Below are 17,565 nucleotides of genomic sequence, written 5' to 3' on the forward strand. Positions count from 1 at the left end.
GGTGGGAGTCATAGTTTTCTCCTCTTGGAGCAGTAGATAGGTCTCCATTCGGCGGTGGCGAGATGATGGTGTCGCCGTTGGCATTTAATAAGTTTTGTCCCGATCATGTTGTCTTTCGGAGCAGGCAACATGATTGTACGTCTTGATCCCCCGACTCTAGTTTCGATCGATGAAGGTTGGTCGGTCTCGGTCTCGTCAGGGAGCGTGTGAGGTTTGTGTTCCCTGACTCCGCCTAGTTGGATCTTAGGGATTTGGATCATTTGCCTCGCTTTACATGGGGTTTAATGATTTGCCTTAGGATTGTCTCAATGGCTAGTGGGTCCGACCCCACCCGTCAATCCCAGGGGAGAGGGTGGAGGCAAATAATCAAAATTAGATGTAAACTGGGGCAACCGATCCTGTTTTCTCTGGGGCATGCTATAGCTCCCTAGGTCGTTTTCTTCTCCGGGGCGGCAATTCGCTATGTAGATCGTGGCCGCCGGCGTCTCCTGGCAGTGACAACTTATTTGCCGCTGTTTCTACAAGATCTTGTGTTTAAGAAAGTTTGCTTTGTTGAGACGGAGGCTTAAAAGTAGCAGTGAGTTTTGCTCAAGGTTTGTCGGTGGATGCAAGAAGAAGACTTCGGTACCCCTAAGAATATGAATGTATTTTTGATTTTAGTAAGGTTATTTTTCATGAGTTCGTCCTAGTTAATATAACCTTTGGCTATTTCGCCAAAATATTAATCAAGAAAGAGGGTAGGCTCGAAAAACAATTCATTTTGCTTTGAAATAGATGCGATGTCTACTTCCATCCCTCTACAGCGTGTTTGGTTGGAGGGAGTTGAAGATTGGGAATGGGAGTTTATAGTATGTGAGACTTAAAATCCTTTGATTGGCTCGGGAACATGGTAATTGTGAAGGGAAGGGGAAAGGGAATTAAGAGGGCTAACTCCCTCAGATATCTTCCCTGGGGGACCCCAGGTAATTGAAGTGGGGACTGGAAATTGACAAAAGAATATAACGATCGGTTTGTTTGGTATGTGCGTAAGAGAAGAGACGCCATTGATAGTTTTTTAGCCCCTGCCTAATCCTTCCAACTAAATAGGGGCAGTTAACTTTCTCTTAAATTTCCTAGTCTAACTGCCTTCACATGCCAAACAAAGGAATGGGATTTAATATCAATTTCCCGTGCTAATCTCTCTACAAACTCCCATCTCTGAATTCCCATTCCCTCTCCCCATCGTTGCCAAACATGTTGGGAAAATTATTTGTAATGTGCATGTATTTTTTAGTTGAGTTGTAATATGCATGTAATTGATATGTTGTTGTTGTTGTTGTTGTTGTTGTTGTTGTTGTTGTTGTTGTTGTTGTTGTTGTTATAGACACTTACAATATAAAGCAAATGTCACATTGTAAAAAGAAAACAGATCACTTAACCAGAGCATCTATTACCGATAAAATGTTTGCCATGTCTCGTAGACTTTTACCAAATTAATAGAAAATATTGTATCTTTAATTGTGTGTTTTTTCCTTAAAGTAAATAGAAGTTATTCTATATATAGTTAAGCTCTTGACATTGAAGAAACATATAGTACATACTTCTTTCTTGGAATATGTAGCGCTTAATTTTTTTTATGTTTCGTAAATAGATGTTTGCTATGTCTTGTAAAATTCTATCAAATTAATACTAGGTCCGTCTCATAATATAAGACGTAGGGACATTGTTTTCTGCACATCGACATGGTGTGTATGGCTTTTTATTACCAGTGACACATGCGGTAAGCAATCCAAAGAATTCAAAAAGATGCAGGGAGTAGAAAATATTGTATGTTTTATTGGATGTTTTGTTATTGAAGTAAATAGAAGATCATTTTATTCTATAGTTAAGCTCTTGACATTTAAAGAAGCATACCGACAGAAAAAAGAAACATATCATGTATATTTTTTCTTTGAATACCCCACGCTTGATTTTTTTACCAGGTTGAAATTAAAGAGAACGACCTTCTCATCTGCAAATTACGGCGCAGACAGATCAGACAATTAATTCATCAGTTCATAAAACCGTTGGCAGTTGCCAAGACTCTTTCATAAAACCGTTGGCGGCTGGAACTGATGGCAAACCCCTCGGCTTAACCCGGATTAAACCCTAGCCAGCGAGCGACCTTTCCCCATGCCGCTCCCTTCCTCCTCCTCCGCCGCCGCCGTCGCGGCCGGGCCGGCGGCGTCCCCGCTCGCCGCCCGAAGCCGGGGCCGCCTCCTTCGCGCGCGCTCGGGCCACGCCGCCGTGGTGAGCTCCGCCCTCCCCACCCCCTACCCCTACCCCCGCTCGCCTTCGTTACAGATTGGTTTCCTTTCCTGGAGCCCGCTAGCACATTGCTTGCGCGAACGATTGTTCGTCCATGCGCTGTGCACTCTTTCCTTTTTTGTGTTGATGTGTGCTTCGTCGAACGGAAGCAGCTTGATTGTTAGCGCAGCGTGCAACCGTGTATGGTCAGCTTGGTAGGACGAACTGCTCGTGGTAGTGTACTTGAGCGAAATTCATCTTTGTGCATGCAGAGGTGCCAGAGGGTCGATCCTGTGAGGCTGAGGGCGGTCAATGGATCACCCCCCTGCGTTGCCCTGTCCGACAGGTCGCCGTGGACCCCTGCGACGATGCCGATTTTCGGGGACGCAAACATCAGGAAGGACGACACGAGGCTGCGCATCTTCTCAGGAACGGCTAACCCCTCGCTCGCCCAGGTCGGTTGGATCTTCCTTGGAGAAATTCACCTTTCATACTTCTGCAGCTCCACACACTATTATCATCGTGTCCTCCTCCTGGTTCTGAGGAGCACACTCCTTTTTTTGCAAGGGAAATGGTAAGTGGGTTTAGCTTAGACAAACAACTATGCAAATGTGAACTAGGCTTAAAAAGACATGAACTGTGGAAACTGGAAAGCTATTATTCAAATTGAATACTTGTTATAAATCCTTCCATGCTAAACTGAATGATTTGTCACTCAATGCCACTCTAAGCTGTATTTTTCTTCTTCCTGGTGTCTTGTGACAGGAAATAGCAAGCTACATGGGTCTAGAACTTGGGAAGATCAACATAAAAAGGTTTGCTGATGGCGAAATATATGTTCAGTTACAAGAAAGTGTAAGGGGCTGCGATGTGTTCCTTGTGCAACCATCATGCCCTCCAGCAAACGAGAATCTCATGGAGCTACTCATCATGATTGATGCATGCAGAAGAGCATCTGCTAAGAATATTACTGCAGTCATCCCTTATTTCGGTTATGCCAGGGCTGACAGGAAGGTAATATTTTTTAAATATTGGTTTCTTATTTTAATTACAAAACGTAAGCCTACACCATAGACTTGTCAGTTGTCACGGCTTGCACACCTGTGCTTTTACCATTACTGTGTAACCAAACCAAACCAAACTTTCTGAGGTCAAATAAAATCACACCTATATGTGAAAAATACTAGTCGAATGCCTGTGCGTTGCCACAGAGAAAAAAAAGGGAGGTGGCATCATTCATGGTGAGACGAAGCACAAATCAAATGGATTTGAAAATGACACATCGGTTTGTTAGCGGAAACATTGCAGTTTTGACAATTTCAGTGTAACAAGAATTCTCATGTAATAAAATTGAGATGTAAGGACTTGTGCATTTCCAGAAGAAACATGAACAATTGCAAACATGTGTATATTGGGCCATATATGAAAGATAGAAGTAAAAGAACGAATAAATGAACTTTGATTGTGGCATTAAACAGCGAGGATGCATAATCATGACAATTTTCAAAACCAACATGATTCAAATATCTTCTTTCGTTATTTGCCACCATTTCTTTACTTTTCTACTTTCTTTAAGGTCCTGCCCTCAGCTTCTCCAAACAGTAACTTGAATCAATATGTCCGTTGCCGAGCAAACGAAGAAAAGGAACAAAAAAACAAAACAAAACAAGAAGAGCCTTACCAGATCTGATGCACAAAATAGAGTGGCACACAATCAAGTCTGTAATACCAATTAAAGATTGCACATGAATGCTTTTTATGCTTACTTACAATCAATCGTCTCATGATGCATAGGGGCCTCATCACGAGAAGCGCACCATCACAAAGTTACTTAACAAAGAGCGTAATCTTGTTATTAAGCCTAGATGTACAAAAATGGGGCAGAAGTAACACGGTATCTCCCCTTGCCACAAAGCAGAGTATCTTCCATCTAAAAAAACAGAGTACCTCCCTCGTTATAAAATCTACCACTGTAAAAAGGTAGGGTATCTTCCTTTGCTACAAACCAGCTCGTACCCAAGCACAGGAAATCAGACAAATTTTTGGCCTTTGCTTTGCCTTCTTAGCGCGCTTGATTTGTCATCTCCAGCAAGCACTGTTTAATAACAAAATAATCAATGAGCATGTTATACACTCTGAAGCATATGCACATATATACTGGTATACAAAGATTATCCTCCCTCCGTTCCTAAATATAAGTCTTTCTAGAGATTCCACTATAGAGACTACATTTGGATGTATATAGATGCCTTCTAGAGTATATGTTCACTCATTTTTCTTCGTATGTATTCTATAGTGGAATCTCTTAAAATACTTATATTTAAGAACAGAGGGAGTAGATGCAAATTTTCCTTTATTAGATAGGGTTCTAGGTTTTTTGCTTCATCTACCTGCTCACTTAAAAGGACATCAGACAATCACTATTGCATACATAACTGTTTGTGTTATATTCAGACCAAAAGACCAAGCATGAGGGAGGTGTCACAGACTCATAGTACCTTTAGAGATTTTATAGTATGAGATGGTAGGTTGCAAAGTGTTTTTATCGCTCGTTCAGAGCATTTATCTATGTATCCGTTGGTGTCAGGTTATATAATAAAGAGTTGGGATGAGACTTTTTTTTGCTTTTTTGTTATTATATTATAGATGCTGATCTTGTGCAAGGTCACGACTACCATAATAAGAACGCAAATGATCGCCTCAGCCTCCAACGGCAAACGCTAACAAACTAAACAACCCGATGCTTGGTACGACGCACCGGTATTGGGTCGAGTCCAGAGCGTTGGAAGTCTACCATATGCATGGGTATTTATGGAAAATAATTGATGGAACAAATGTCGTGGAATTGGGGCGGACCACATCGGGGGCGTACTTGCCAATGTCGGTCGGATGGGGTAGGGGGAGGGGAGGTGGTGGGAGGAGGGGTTGCTGCATCAGAGAAGGAGGCAAAAGAGGCATCGCGGACTTGGGGGCGGACGGTGCCGGCCGTGTACTTGCCGACGTCGGCGTCGAACGAGACGGGGTAGGGGAAGAGGAGACAATTGGGAGGAGGGGGAGGGGGAGGTGGAGGTGGAGGAGGTAGTGAGTGGTTGGGCTGCTACGGTAGAGAGGAGTCGGGAGAGGCGTTCGGAGCGGCCGGCGCCGGCGGCGTGTGAGCAGCAGTGGCCACCTGCCCAGTTCGGTTCCATTGTTTGCTCCCCTTTTCTAGAAGGATCAAATGCCTCTTGTTTGATGAGGTGGGGATATATGGAGCAGGACGTAAAAAATAAGGGTCTATTTTAAACGTGAAGTGGGGTTGTGTCTCCCATGCGTCGGATGCAGATCTGATGGTCGAAAATGAGGGATGGCAGGCACACCATCCACCAACTCGGTTTTTTATGGGAGTAGAGATTCATAAATATGGAGAACTGAAAGTCAATGCTGAATAGTGCAGCATATTCTATTACCATGAGAGCATGTTGTTCTGGCAGGATAATGCATGATCAGGAACTCAGTCTTACTATATATTTCTGGCACGTCATCCTAATATTTACAAAATAAAATAAAATCATTGGCATATCTAACATAAGTTTATTTACTTCACTGTTTTTTCAGTCTCAAGGTCGTGAATCTATAGCTGCAAAGCTTGTAGCTAATATGATTACTGAAGCTGGTGCAAACCGTGTCCTTGTTTGTGATCTTCATTCAAGTCAGGCCATGGGATATTTTGACATCCCAGTAGATCATGTTTATGGCCAGGTACTTACTGATACATGTTGCTTAAGTTGATCAATTACTTTAAAACTGGCATGTGATATGATATCCATCGTTCCATAACTGTGTCTTTGTCTCTTTGATCTGTGAAGCCGGTGATTCTTGATTACCTCGCCAGCAAGACAATTAGTTCAAATGACTTGGTGGTGGTGTCGCCCGATGTTGGAGGTGTTGCCAGGGCACGCGCTTTTGCCAAAAAGCTATCAGATGCACCTCTAGCGATTGTAGATAAAAGAAGGCATGGACACAACGTTGCCGAGGCAAGTAGTAGTCAATCTGCAGGAAATGTATAATGCATTTGGAGATGTGCTGTTTCACATGGTGCATGCTAGCTTTATTTTCCATGCCTTTATGTGATCAGTTCTGTCAGATTAAATAAGCATAACTTTTCATGTGCATCTTACAGGTAATGAATCTTATTGGAGATGTTAGAGGAAAAGTGGCCGTTATGATGGATGATATGATTGATACGGCAGGTAAGTTATCACATTTAAGTTATAGGAAACATAATTCTAAGATTGAGCATTTCACACTGAGGGGCAGTTAAGCCATGTTTTAATGTCGTGTTTGCAACTGTTTACTTGGTTGAGGCTAATGTTGGTAACCGGCATGTTGTTAATAGTGAAGTATATGTTGTGGTATCATGTTAAAAGCAGACACCAAAGATTAAAAAACGTCTTATATTTTGATACGGAGGGAGTATTATAGTTACAATTATTATTTTTTAGTAAGGTTTGGATACTAGTCATATGAGCTGCAGTATAGTTTAAACTTGGAAACCTGCTAACTGAGAAGTAAATTATAACATCTTGTTGCATATCAAAACTAGCTACCTTTTGACAATGTTTGCTTCTGAATATGAATACTTATATCCTAATAAGACTAATACAATTAAATTAGGAACTATTGCCAAAGGAGCTGAGCTGCTGCATCAAGAAGGAGCAAGAGAAGTATATGCATGTTGTACACATGCTGTTTTTAGGTACGCTACTTTTACGCCCATTCCATAGATGAACTACTGAACTTGCCTTGCTGTGGGGTGAGGCCCATCACCGCACTATATACGTAGTTACAGACTTATTCCATGGAGCTGAGAGTTTGATGGAACCAGAGTCTGCACCAATTTGTGTGAGCAATTCAGAAGTGTGCATTGTGCTGGTATAGTCTAACATTGTATGTCGGATCTAAACCACAAATTTTTGGATGGATACAATAACTTAGGAAAATGACAGGGAAAAAGAATCCAGTGGTTACCAAATATTTGATGCAATCATTGAACTTGAATTTGACTCATGTTTTATTGCGTTATACTGTGGTGACATGTTTAGCTCTGATTTCTTACTAGTGTGGTTTACATCACCGTTTCAGCCCACCAGCCATCGAAAGATTATCAAGTGGTTTGTTTCAAGAAGTAATCATCACGAACACTATCCCTTTAAAGGAGGAGAAGAATTTCCCGCAGCTGACCATTCTTTCAGTCGCGAACCTTCTAGGCGAGACTATCTGGCGTGTTCATGACGATTGCTCGGTAAGTACTAAACTAGCAAACATCCGACCAGAGATCACCAGAATTTCTAGACCCTGTGCAACTGTATGCTAGTATATGAATTGCTTAACAAAGTCAGTCACATTTTGAACCAATGCAGGTTGGCCATGCGCCATACTCCACCTTGGATATCGACTGACGCTTGTGTTCCACTCGCGACGCTTCCGTCCACCGAGGGCCCTCGTTTCATGCCTAGGTGAGAACGGGTGCCATAGAGGGTCGACCTGCCGTGGTGTCAACAACAACAAATACAGTTGATAGACGAGATGCCCAAGTGATAATGAGCAGAATGTACTCTTTCTTAATGCAGGAATAGTTGTACAAGTGCCCTTTTTTTGGATGTTCTCCTCTTTGTTTTGTGGAATAAGCTCTGTTAGCAGGGAAAAAGAATGTTGACTATGTGTATGGGTGTGGTAGTATATCAGATGGAAGTTTGAACTGTGTATATAGGCCCGCTTAATCCCAGCCGTTCCTCTTTTTTCCTTTTACCATTTTAGATGAAAGTTGGCCCACTTTTAAATGTAATGATTGGGCTGTTCTCACTGGCATAATAGTTGACCATCTATATTTCCTCTTGGGTTATAATAATTCTGCTTTGAACATTGCCTACTGTAGATGCAACTGATTTCAAGATTGACGGAGTATCTGTAGATTGGCAAAAGAAACCTGATTTAACTGTGGTGGGGCTAATTATTTGTGATTTGTTTTTCTTTGGTGCACTGCTGACGAAAGTGCATGGTCTCAGTCTCACACGAAAAATTTGGGTGGGCGTGTGATTCAGTGCGGCGTTTCTTTCCAAGATTTCGAAATGCTAAAGACTGTCTAATTCATAATCGACATGAAAAAAAAAACTACAGTACAACTCTGAAATCAATAAGATGAAGCTTGTTTCCCTTGGCTAGTCATAGTGAAAGTAACTTAGGTGGTAACATAACATGTCTCAAGACAAATTTTGCTTATGTGACATGAAGTTAATGAGGAGAAAGATGCTTGTGGTAATATAACACACCTTGAAGTAAAATGAGTCTATATCTCAATTAATGAAGGTTTGCATGTTATCATCTACTCTCTCCATTCCTAAATATTTGTTTTTCGATTTCAACAAGTGACTATATACGGAGCAAAATGAATGAATATATACTCTAAAATATGTCTATATACATCCGTATGTGGTAACCATTTGAGATCTCTAAAAAGACAACTATTTAGGAACGGAGGGAGTATATGTTACTACCTATTATAAAAGTAGTAACATAGGCTACTAACATACACATGTTGCTAGTCTAAGTTACTCCCCACTAACCAGCCTCAGAGACGGCTAGTGAATGACTAGTATTATCATTTACATGAATTAATTAATTGGTGTGCTTTTAATTCGAACGGTATCATAAACTAGAGTTGCGGCCATAGATGCATGGACAGTGTTTTCATCCAGGAAGGAAAAACGGAAACCCATATGGAGGCAACCATGAAAATACTTTAAGATGATGTTAACCTTCGACTGGAGATATCCCAAGCCCTCCACGAGTTCCTTCCTAAATAATGTCTCATCAACGCTTCATATTATACGTTTTTGTCAAGAAAAACGCCATGATAGACCATCTGAATCTGATGCTAGCTCCTCAAATCATTGGCCAGAGAAGGAAATGGATACAGCAAGTATCTCCTCATCTACCAAAACGTGTTTGGATCAATGAAGACTTCGGCACCCTTGATCTTTACAGATATGAATGAAAGTCGGTAAGCAATCTCCGAAACCACAAACTGATGGACATCGAACTCTTCCTATCTTTCTAGCACAATATAACTATAAATGCAGCATACATATCCATCCAATTTCATTCTGGACTTGCCAGCGAAAAAAGAGAGCCTAGTCCATCGTCGCCTAAACAGCTTTGCACCATATATAAGCAGATCAACCTTGCAAGGTGTACAGCCACTGGATCTCGAAGCACACCTAAAGAATAATTTGGACCAGCTACCTGCCTTCGATCTATTCGCAGTGCTATGCTAAGCTTCTAGATAATGATGATGCCATGATAAGGAACCTGCATTGCTTATAATATACTGATTCAGTGGGGACTGAATTATTATTGTTACACCAGGTAAACAGCACAAACCGCAAAACTATGTCGAGCTAGTAGAATACATCAAGTATCAATGTTACATGTAAACTGATACCTACGCATGCTATGCCGTGCCAGGTGAGGTGTGAATCTCAGGATGCTATATGTTAAGTTTAGGAATATGCTCCACATGAAAATATGTTTGATCCCCAAAATGAGTGCCTGCACAATGCTCAAAATTTGGAGCGAAACAATGTAAGACATTGAACTGAATTGCTGTGTGGTTTATAAACATTAAAAGCTAAACTGTTTTGAACTTTTGGTCTATTAGACATTCGCATAACCCAGATTAACTAGAACCACTTTAATGTATAGTGCCAAACAAAAAAAAGAACAACTTTAATGTGCATCACACAATCAGTTCCACTAATGCAGTGAATCACACAAACGATGTAATTTATGCGAATATAATAGAAAATACATGTTCACTCTTTTATTAAGCAACTGCACGTCTCTTGTAACTGTGCAAGCAATGTGGGATTGCCACGAAAATGGTCCATCCAACATATTTTCTCATGTCTGACCAATTAACATCCAGTAGGCAGGCTAGCGTGACGAGTCCAAAATAAAGTGCAAGGGATTTATCCCTTGTGTCATAAGAAAACAGTAGCAAAAATATTACCAAATATCTCAGTTCTCTGGAAACCAGCAAAAACCTACTGGTTCGAAAACTTCTCAAACAACTAGACCTAACAATGGAGTAGAAAATGAATCCAAGAGCAAGGTTTAAAATACATTACCTGTTTTGGCAAAGTCATAGGACTTTCAGATCAACAGACGGATGTGATGAGATATGTAATTATTACTTATACAAATGAAATGGCCTACTGATCATGTGGTCGCAAGGATGTATTGTTGTATAACCTCATAGTGTACCAAGTGGGATAGAACCCGTTTCGGTACATTGCCTCCATCCACCTTTCAGCCTCACTTCTGCTGCCATGCTTGCAGAAGCCATGTACCATTATATCAAAAGTATATCGATTCGGTAGATAGCCCCTTTGGCAGAGTCTTTCGAACATGTTACAGGCAGAATCCATCCTCCCTGCCATGCTCAATCCTCGTAACAGCATGTTATAAGTATAAATGTCGACAGGAAAGAACTGTTCTAGACCCTCTTCTAAAACCTCCAAGTCACTCCTGTTCCTGATACCGCTTGCAAACAACTCGATAAGTTGGCCAATCAAGAATCGTCCTGCACCCCGACCTTTGATCTCTCCAGCGCTTGCTTCAAGAGACCCGGATTTATCTTCTGAACGCGCCCAAGCCTTGAGAAGATCGCTGCCCCTCAGTGTGTGCAACAGAAGCACATTACACAAGAACGCTGAAACAGGGCGCCCTGTTTCCCTGAAATCATCAATAATCTTCACAACACTGTCATAATCTTGAACAGAGCTCAAAAGGAGCACAAGCTGTTCATAGCAGTCGATGCTCGGTATTAATCCTTTGTCCCTTGCTTCCCTCCAAAATACCATTGCCTGCTCTGGCTTCCGAGCTTCACATAGACCAGATATAAATACGTTATACATCTTGGTCCCAGGTGGCTTCTTCTCATGAATGAAGTTGAAAAAAGTCAGTGCGTCACCAATACGCTTACTCCTCAGATAACTCATGAGAAGAAGGATATTGCTTTCGACAGATGGTTCAATCCCTGCAGACTCCATCCGGCTGTACACCTCCCTGGCCACATCAGCCTTCTTAGCATGTCCAGCCCCAGAGATGAAGTAGTTATAGCACACACGGGGTTGGAGTTCACTCCTCCGCAACTGGTTTTCCAGCAGCTCAAGAACCTCACCATACTTACTCAGCTCACACAATTCACAAACAACCGACTGGTAGAGGCTTCGGGTTGGGATGTGTCCCATATCTTGCATTTCGAGTATGAGCCTTGGGAGCACATCCACCCTCCTAATCAATATTAATGCTCTGATCAAGCTCTTGTAAGTTGATTCATAGCGATATAGGCCCGCAGGGTTCTTGCTGCTCGCTATCTGAGGCACTTTACATGCCTCATCCACATTCCCACTCTTGCACAATGCAACAAGGTACTTGGCTAATACATTGTCCATTGGCCACGCCTCCTGCTTGAGAGCCCTATCGAGCAGCTCCCTCACCTTATCTAGCTTCCCTTCCTGACACAGCACATTTGCGAACATTGCAAATGTCTGACGGCCAGGAAAGTATCCATTTTCCATAGACTGTTCCAGTACCAGACAAGCCTCTTCTGTGGCCCCACCTCGGCACAGTGCCCTGATCAGATTGTTGTAGACATCCTTGTTTGGGTTAATCCCAAGGTCCAATCTTGATCTATACAAATGCATGGCAACTTCCACAAGCCCGGCTTTGCAAAAGAAGCAAAGCGCGGCATTCATGGTTGAACGGCCTGGAGCAATGCCCTCCTCCATCATTTCCACAAGCAAATCATAAACTTCACCAAGTCTGTTCTTGCGGAGAAGGCGGTGCACAAGCTTATCATACCGCTGACCATCAGGGATATATCCCTCAGCCTCCTTCTTATCAGAAAGGAACTGCAATGTAGTATCAAGCATCCCAGCCTCAATGAGACCATGGATCCACGCGCCGTACACATCACATGACGAGAATTTACCAACAATCTGGGCTGCCTCGTCAAAGCGCCCACGCCGGCAGAACTCCGTGACAATAGAGCCAGCGGCGGGGCCTCTGGATGCTTCGGCGAAAGGGAGGGTGTCAAGTAGTGCAGTGGCATCGCTGAAGCGGGCGCGGCGGCACAGGCTCTTGATGCGGATGCAGGTTGCAACGGGACTAGCAGCAAGGTTGCGGGCGAAGGAGTCGGCCAAGTCGTGGAATGACGCATCGACAAGTGAGTTGAGGAGTATGCGGGAGGAGACGGCATCCAGGTCCATGCCGCGGAAGCGCATGCGGCCGAGGACGCTGAGCCCGCGCTGGGGGTCGCCCGCGACGGCGTAGCCTACGACGAGCGTCTGATGGAAGCGCGGCTGCCCGGTGGACGCGGAGGTGGTGGTGAAGAGGCGGAGCCAGTCGAGCACCACAGAGGCGCGGCGCGCGCGCGAGAGCAGGCGGAAGACGGCATGGTAGACGGCGCGCGTGTGGAGGTAGTGCGGGCGGCGGCCCGACCAGTCGAAGAACTTGAGGCGGAGCAGCAGAACCGCGTCGCCGTCGGGGAGCCTCCGCGGGCGGTGGCGGAGCACCGAGAGGACGAGCTCCTCCGAGAGCGGGAGCGCCTCGAGCGCCGCCGCGTCGTCCGAGGCGAGGGCCTCGTAGATCGAGTCGAGGGCGGCGAGCGGCTCGGCGGCGCGGGGCGCGAGGAACCAGTCGCGGAAGGAGACGGCGATGCCGGACGCGGCCTCGGAGATGGAGGCGTAGGACTCCGCGGTCCGGGGGAGCAGCGGGGAGAGCTGCGGCAGCGGCGGCGGCGGCGGGGGCGGCGCGCGGTGTGGTGAGGCTGTGGACGCCGAGAAGGTGTTCGACAGAATGGCGAGGAGGCGGCGGCGGCGCGAGCGGGAGGGGAGCGGGGCGAGGAGGCGGGGCATGGCGGGCACGGGCGGCGGCGGTCAGCGAATAGGAGTTGGCCGCCGGCAGCAGTGGCAGCCGACAGCGGCAGGTGGCATTGGCGGCTGCGGCCGCGTGCGTGATCTGTGTTCACCGGGTCGCGGGTGGGAAATCTTGCGCGAGGTTGGGTTTGTTTGGGTCGGGAATGGGGTTGGAGCGGGCCGAGCGTTTGGGTTCAGACCCAGAGACGTGCACGTGAGAATAAGATGCCAACTTGCGTTGGTGGGGACTGGGGAGATGTTTGTAAGACGAGTCGACTCCAACATCTTCACGAACCAATCTATGGTTGGATGGTTAGGTGGACAGTGATATTCTCAGCCCATCAGGATTTAATTTCTGATGCTTACATTTATCTTGAATTTAGAGCATCTCCAACATCCGCACAACGCGCCGTGCGCTAAAAACTACTTTACCGCGCGCCCTTCGCTTGTTTTTGCGCGGCCGGCAGCACTGGCTCCAACAGCCGCGCTAAAATGCAACGCGCGCGACTTACCGGGGCATTGCATATATTGCATTTTGGACACAAAATGGATTTCAACATTCAAAATGCAATGAACATGACATATAAATTTCACACAAACAAGATGATGAATAAAAGTTCATGTCCACAAGTTCAAAATCATGCCCACAAGTTCATCCAACCAAGTTCAAAATGCAAACCAAGTTCATGACACAAACGAAAGACACATCAAGCCTCGTCCTCGTCTTCGTCCTCATCTTTCGAAGACGATTCTTCCTCCTCCGAAGATGATTCTTCCTTCTTCTCCTCATCGCGCATCAGATCACGTGAAACTCCGGCGGTGTTGGCAAGATCTTCAACGCTATCGGGTCAAGTTCGCCGGCGCCGGCGCGCGCGGAAGCGGGCGCCCCAAATACACATCGCGAGTTGGCAATTCGGACCGCGCGCCTAACTGCATATGCCGCACGCGCGGTTATTGCGCGTCCGCTGGAGCTTGTCTACAGGTTGCGCGCGCGCTAACATGGCAAAATTTGCGGCGCGGCGCTTGTTTAGCGCGGCTGTTGGAGATGCTCTTATTTCAGGATTTCCCGCGGCATATGTTCAGTGGGAGGAGACGTTCTCGTCGACTATGAGGCGCCTACGGTGACTTCGTAAAATCTCAAAATGATATGCCCGCTCAGTCTCTTGAAGGTGCTCATAGAGATAAGATGTGTGTGTGTGTGCGTTCATAAGGGTGAGTGTATGCGCGTATGTATGAGCGCTTGTGTCCAGTGGCGGAGCTTGGGCCAAAATTCTGGAGGGGCAATGGGCTTAGGGGGGGCTAAATTATGAGGCTTGGCCTTATTTTCCTGTACTTATGGCCCAAATACCTAGGGGTAGTGACAGATTTCTTCATGGGCTGAGGGGGCGGTGGCCCAGATTGCACTCCATGAAGCTCCGCCATTGCTTGTGTCTATACTGATGTTCAAAAAAAGACTCCAACATCTCCCTGCAAATCCCGCAAGGGCATTTCCAACGGCGACCCTCAAATTTTCTTACCCATAGTCCACGATCAGGGGTGATCAGTCCACGAACATGGATACGTAAAGGCCGCTCTCCAACTGTAACGGTATATATTTTGACAATATTTTTTTAAACACAGTACAGACGCAAGCGCTCATACATACGCACATACACTCATCTCTATGAACGCATTCACGCATACTCTATCCCCATGAGCACCTCCGAGAGATTGCGTCGGCATATCATATTTAGATGTGCAAAGTCACCGTAGGCGCCTCGTCGTCGATGAGAACGTCTCCTTCCACTGAAAACACATCACCGGAAATCCAGAAATAAATCCAGGAATAATGCGAGCACCAGGACTTGAACCCTAGTGGGCTGGGGATACCACTTGTCGTGGGAACAGATTTGAAAGTAGAGGTTAGGGGTACATAGGAGAGGGCAGAGCCTAGCTACGGCAAGGTTGTACACTCGGATTTACGAGTTCAGGCCCCTCTCGGAGGAGGTAATGACCCTACGTCTCGGTGTTGCGGGAGCTTTGTTGTATGGAGTGTTGAGTTACGGGGGGTGCGAACCCTTGTGCAGGAGCGGAGGGGCGGCTTATATATAGTCCGCCGACCCCTCATCATCCTCCGTTACGCAAGGGTTCAATGATACAGTAAAGGTGCGAGCGTTTCTGGTAACGCCTACACTTAATGATCTTTATAACGACGAACTGATCGCCTGTCCATTGCCATCCCAGAGTGACTCTATGCCTAGGACCCTGCCCTAGGTACATATCATCGTCGTAGCCCTCGAATGGATCGGGGATCGGGTGAAAAGGACCAGTGCGGGTTCTAGTTAAGCTCATCACTTCGAAGATGCTCTAGAGTCTTGTGGACACCTACACTGCTTTAATTCCTTATCAGTTGTCTCGATAGATTCTGGTTTGATAAGCGGCCGAGTGATCCCGGACGTCGGGTCGGAGCCGAGTGGTCAAGGAGATCTTTTGATGCGATTGATCATTCTGTCGGACCCAGATTTCACGGGATTCAAAAATTTGGAGAAGCGCGTAGATCGGCAACTATGCAGCGAGCAGGGCAAGTGAGGCGGGACTCCTCGATTATCGTTTCGCCTTTATCGCCACGCACTACGTCGCCCCTGTTAGTGGGATGCGCAGGGATCTTGCTGGCCCACAAGTCAGCGACTTAGTCGGGCAAATATAAAGAGCGACACGACCGAGGGGTAAACGGTGCTATCCCCTTTCCCCCTTTCACCTTGCCTCTCCACCTCTTCCGCCCCTGCGCCGCGCCGCCCCCTCGGCTCCGATGACCACCGTAGAGATGGTGAAGGACAAGACGGCGCAGCTGGAGCGTGCCAAGAAGGTCGCCAAGGGGAAGAAGGCGTCGAGCTCTCGGGCCACATTGCCGTCGTGCTGGATCCAGGGTGATTGGTTGCCTTCGACGGTCATGACGGAGGACCTCGATGGACTCACCTCCGACGACGTGCTGGTCCCTGGATCTTGGAGGTTGTCGGAGGGGGAGGTGATACGTCTCCAACGTATCTATAATTTTTGATTGCTCCATGCTATATTATCTACTATTTTGGACATTATTGGGCTTTATTATCCACTTTTATATTATTTTTGGGACTAACCTATTAACCGGAGGCCCAACCCAGAATTGATGTTTTTTTTGCCTATTTTAGGGTTTCAAAGAAAAGGAATATCAAATGAAGTCCAAACGGAATGAAACCTTCGGGAACGTGATTTTTGGAACGAACAAGACCCAGGAGACTTGGACTCTACGTCAAGAAATAAAGGAGGAGGCCACGAGGTAGGGGGCGCACCTACCCCCCCAGGCGCGCCCTCCACCCTCGTGGGCCCCCTGTTGCTCCACCGACGTACTCCTTCCTCCTATATATACCTACGTACCCCCAAACGATCAGATACGGAGCCAAAACCCTAATTCCACCACCGTAACTTTCTGTATCCACGAGATCCCATCTTGGGGCCTGTTCCGGAGCTCCGCCGGAGGGGGCATCCATCACGGAGGGCTTCTACATCAACACCATAGCCTCTCCGATGAAGTGTGAGTAGTTTACCTCAGACCTTCGGGTCCATAGTTATTAGCTAGATGGCTTCTTCTCTCTTTTTGGATCTCAATGCAATGTTCTCTCCCTCTCTTGTGGAGATCTATTCGATGTAATCTTCTTTTTGCAGTGTGTTTGTTGAGACCGATGAATTGTGGGTTTATGATCAAGATTATCTATGAACAATTTTTGAATCTTCTCTGAATTCTTTTATGTATCACTACTAGGAAAAGGGCTATAGATGGAAATGACACTAATGGCGCACCAGACATGTGGTGCGCCATTACTATATACTAATGGCGCACCATTAGTGTGGAAGACACTAATGGCGCACCAGGCACATGGTGCGCCACTAGTAACAAAATGTTTTTTTTCATTTTTTCAAACATACTAATGGCGCATCCGGGCAGAGTGCGCCACTACTATATTTTTTTTACTTTTTTGCAAAACTACTAATGGCGCACAGTTGCATAGTGCGCCATTACTAGTTTAAACTAGTAATGGACACTTTTTTTTTTACTTTTTGATATCATGAATATTTTTAAATTTCATGGGCACTTTTTGAATTCATGAATATTTTTTCAAATTTGATGATATTTTTTCATATTCCATATGAAAAAAAATTGAATATTCATGAGGACACTCGATCTCGATCCCCCTCCCTCTCGATAGCTATCCCCCTCGCCAGATCCCCCTCGCCGCCGAGCACCCCCCTGCACCCTCCCCCCGCTCCACCGCCGCCGACGACCCCCCGCACCCTCCGCCGCTCCACCGCCGCCGACGACCCACCG

The 17,565-nt window shown here is 45.7% G+C and overlaps 2 protein-coding genes across 6 annotated transcripts; one reads left to right on the top strand and one right to left on the bottom strand.

Moving 5' to 3' along the window:
- The first annotated feature begins 2,077 nt into the window (after window positions 1-2,077).
- Window positions 2,078-8,009, top strand: LOC125514180 (ribose-phosphate pyrophosphokinase 1, chloroplastic). The gene is made up of 9 exons (XM_048679458.1): window positions 2,078-2,268; window positions 2,538-2,720; window positions 3,031-3,279; window positions 5,860-6,003; window positions 6,111-6,278; window positions 6,425-6,494; window positions 6,919-7,000; window positions 7,387-7,546; window positions 7,665-8,009. Exons 1-9 carry the CDS (start codon window positions 2,152-2,154, stop codon window positions 7,701-7,703), a joined length of 1,212 nt encoding a protein of 403 aa, XP_048535415.1. The 5' UTR covers window positions 2,078-2,151; the 3' UTR covers window positions 7,704-8,009.
- LOC125514179 (pentatricopeptide repeat-containing protein At1g71210, mitochondrial) lies at window positions 3,989-13,413 on the bottom strand. 5 transcript variants are annotated; one of them, XM_048679455.1, is made up of 3 exons: window positions 10,431-13,413; window positions 9,750-9,852; window positions 3,989-4,360 (listed from the first exon to the last, which is right to left on the bottom strand). In XM_048679455.1, the coding sequence occupies exon 1, from the start codon at window positions 13,221-13,223 to the stop codon at window positions 10,515-10,517; it is 2,709 nt and encodes a 902-aa protein (XP_048535412.1). In that variant the 5' UTR covers window positions 13,224-13,413; the 3' UTR covers window positions 3,989-4,360; window positions 9,750-9,852; window positions 10,431-10,514. The 5 variants fall into 5 exon arrangements, with proteins under 5 accessions (XP_048535412.1, XP_048535414.1, XP_048535411.1 ...); XM_048679454.1 differs by lacking the exon at window positions 3,989-4,360 and adding an exon at window positions 9,240-9,612; XM_048679457.1 differs by lacking the exon at window positions 9,750-9,852.
- Window positions 13,414-17,565: the final 4,152 nt, after the last annotated feature.

The sequence above is a fragment of the Triticum urartu genome, chromosome 6 (assembly GCF_003073215.2).
Source record: "Triticum urartu cultivar G1812 chromosome 6, Tu2.1, whole genome shotgun sequence".
Taxonomy (NCBI): domain Eukaryota; kingdom Viridiplantae; phylum Streptophyta; class Magnoliopsida; order Poales; family Poaceae; genus Triticum; species Triticum urartu.

Bases quoted from the DNA above. Each gene is read 5' to 3' on its own strand.
- LOC125514180 (XM_048679458.1), top strand. From the start codon at position 2,152: ATGCCGCTCCCTTCCTCCTCCTCCGCCGCCGCCGTCGCGGCCGGGCCG. The intron at 6,004-6,110 runs GTACTTACTGAT...TGATCTGTGAAG, and splicing joins TAGATCATGTTTATGGCCAG to CCGGTGATTCTTGATTACCT. The intron at 7,547-7,664 runs GTAAGTACTAAA...GAACCAATGCAG, and splicing joins GTGTTCATGACGATTGCTCG to GTTGGCCATGCGCCATACTC.
- LOC125514179 (XM_048679457.1), bottom strand. From the start codon at position 13,223: ATGCCCCGCCTCCTCGCCCCGCTCCCCTCCCGCTCGCGCCGCCGCCGC.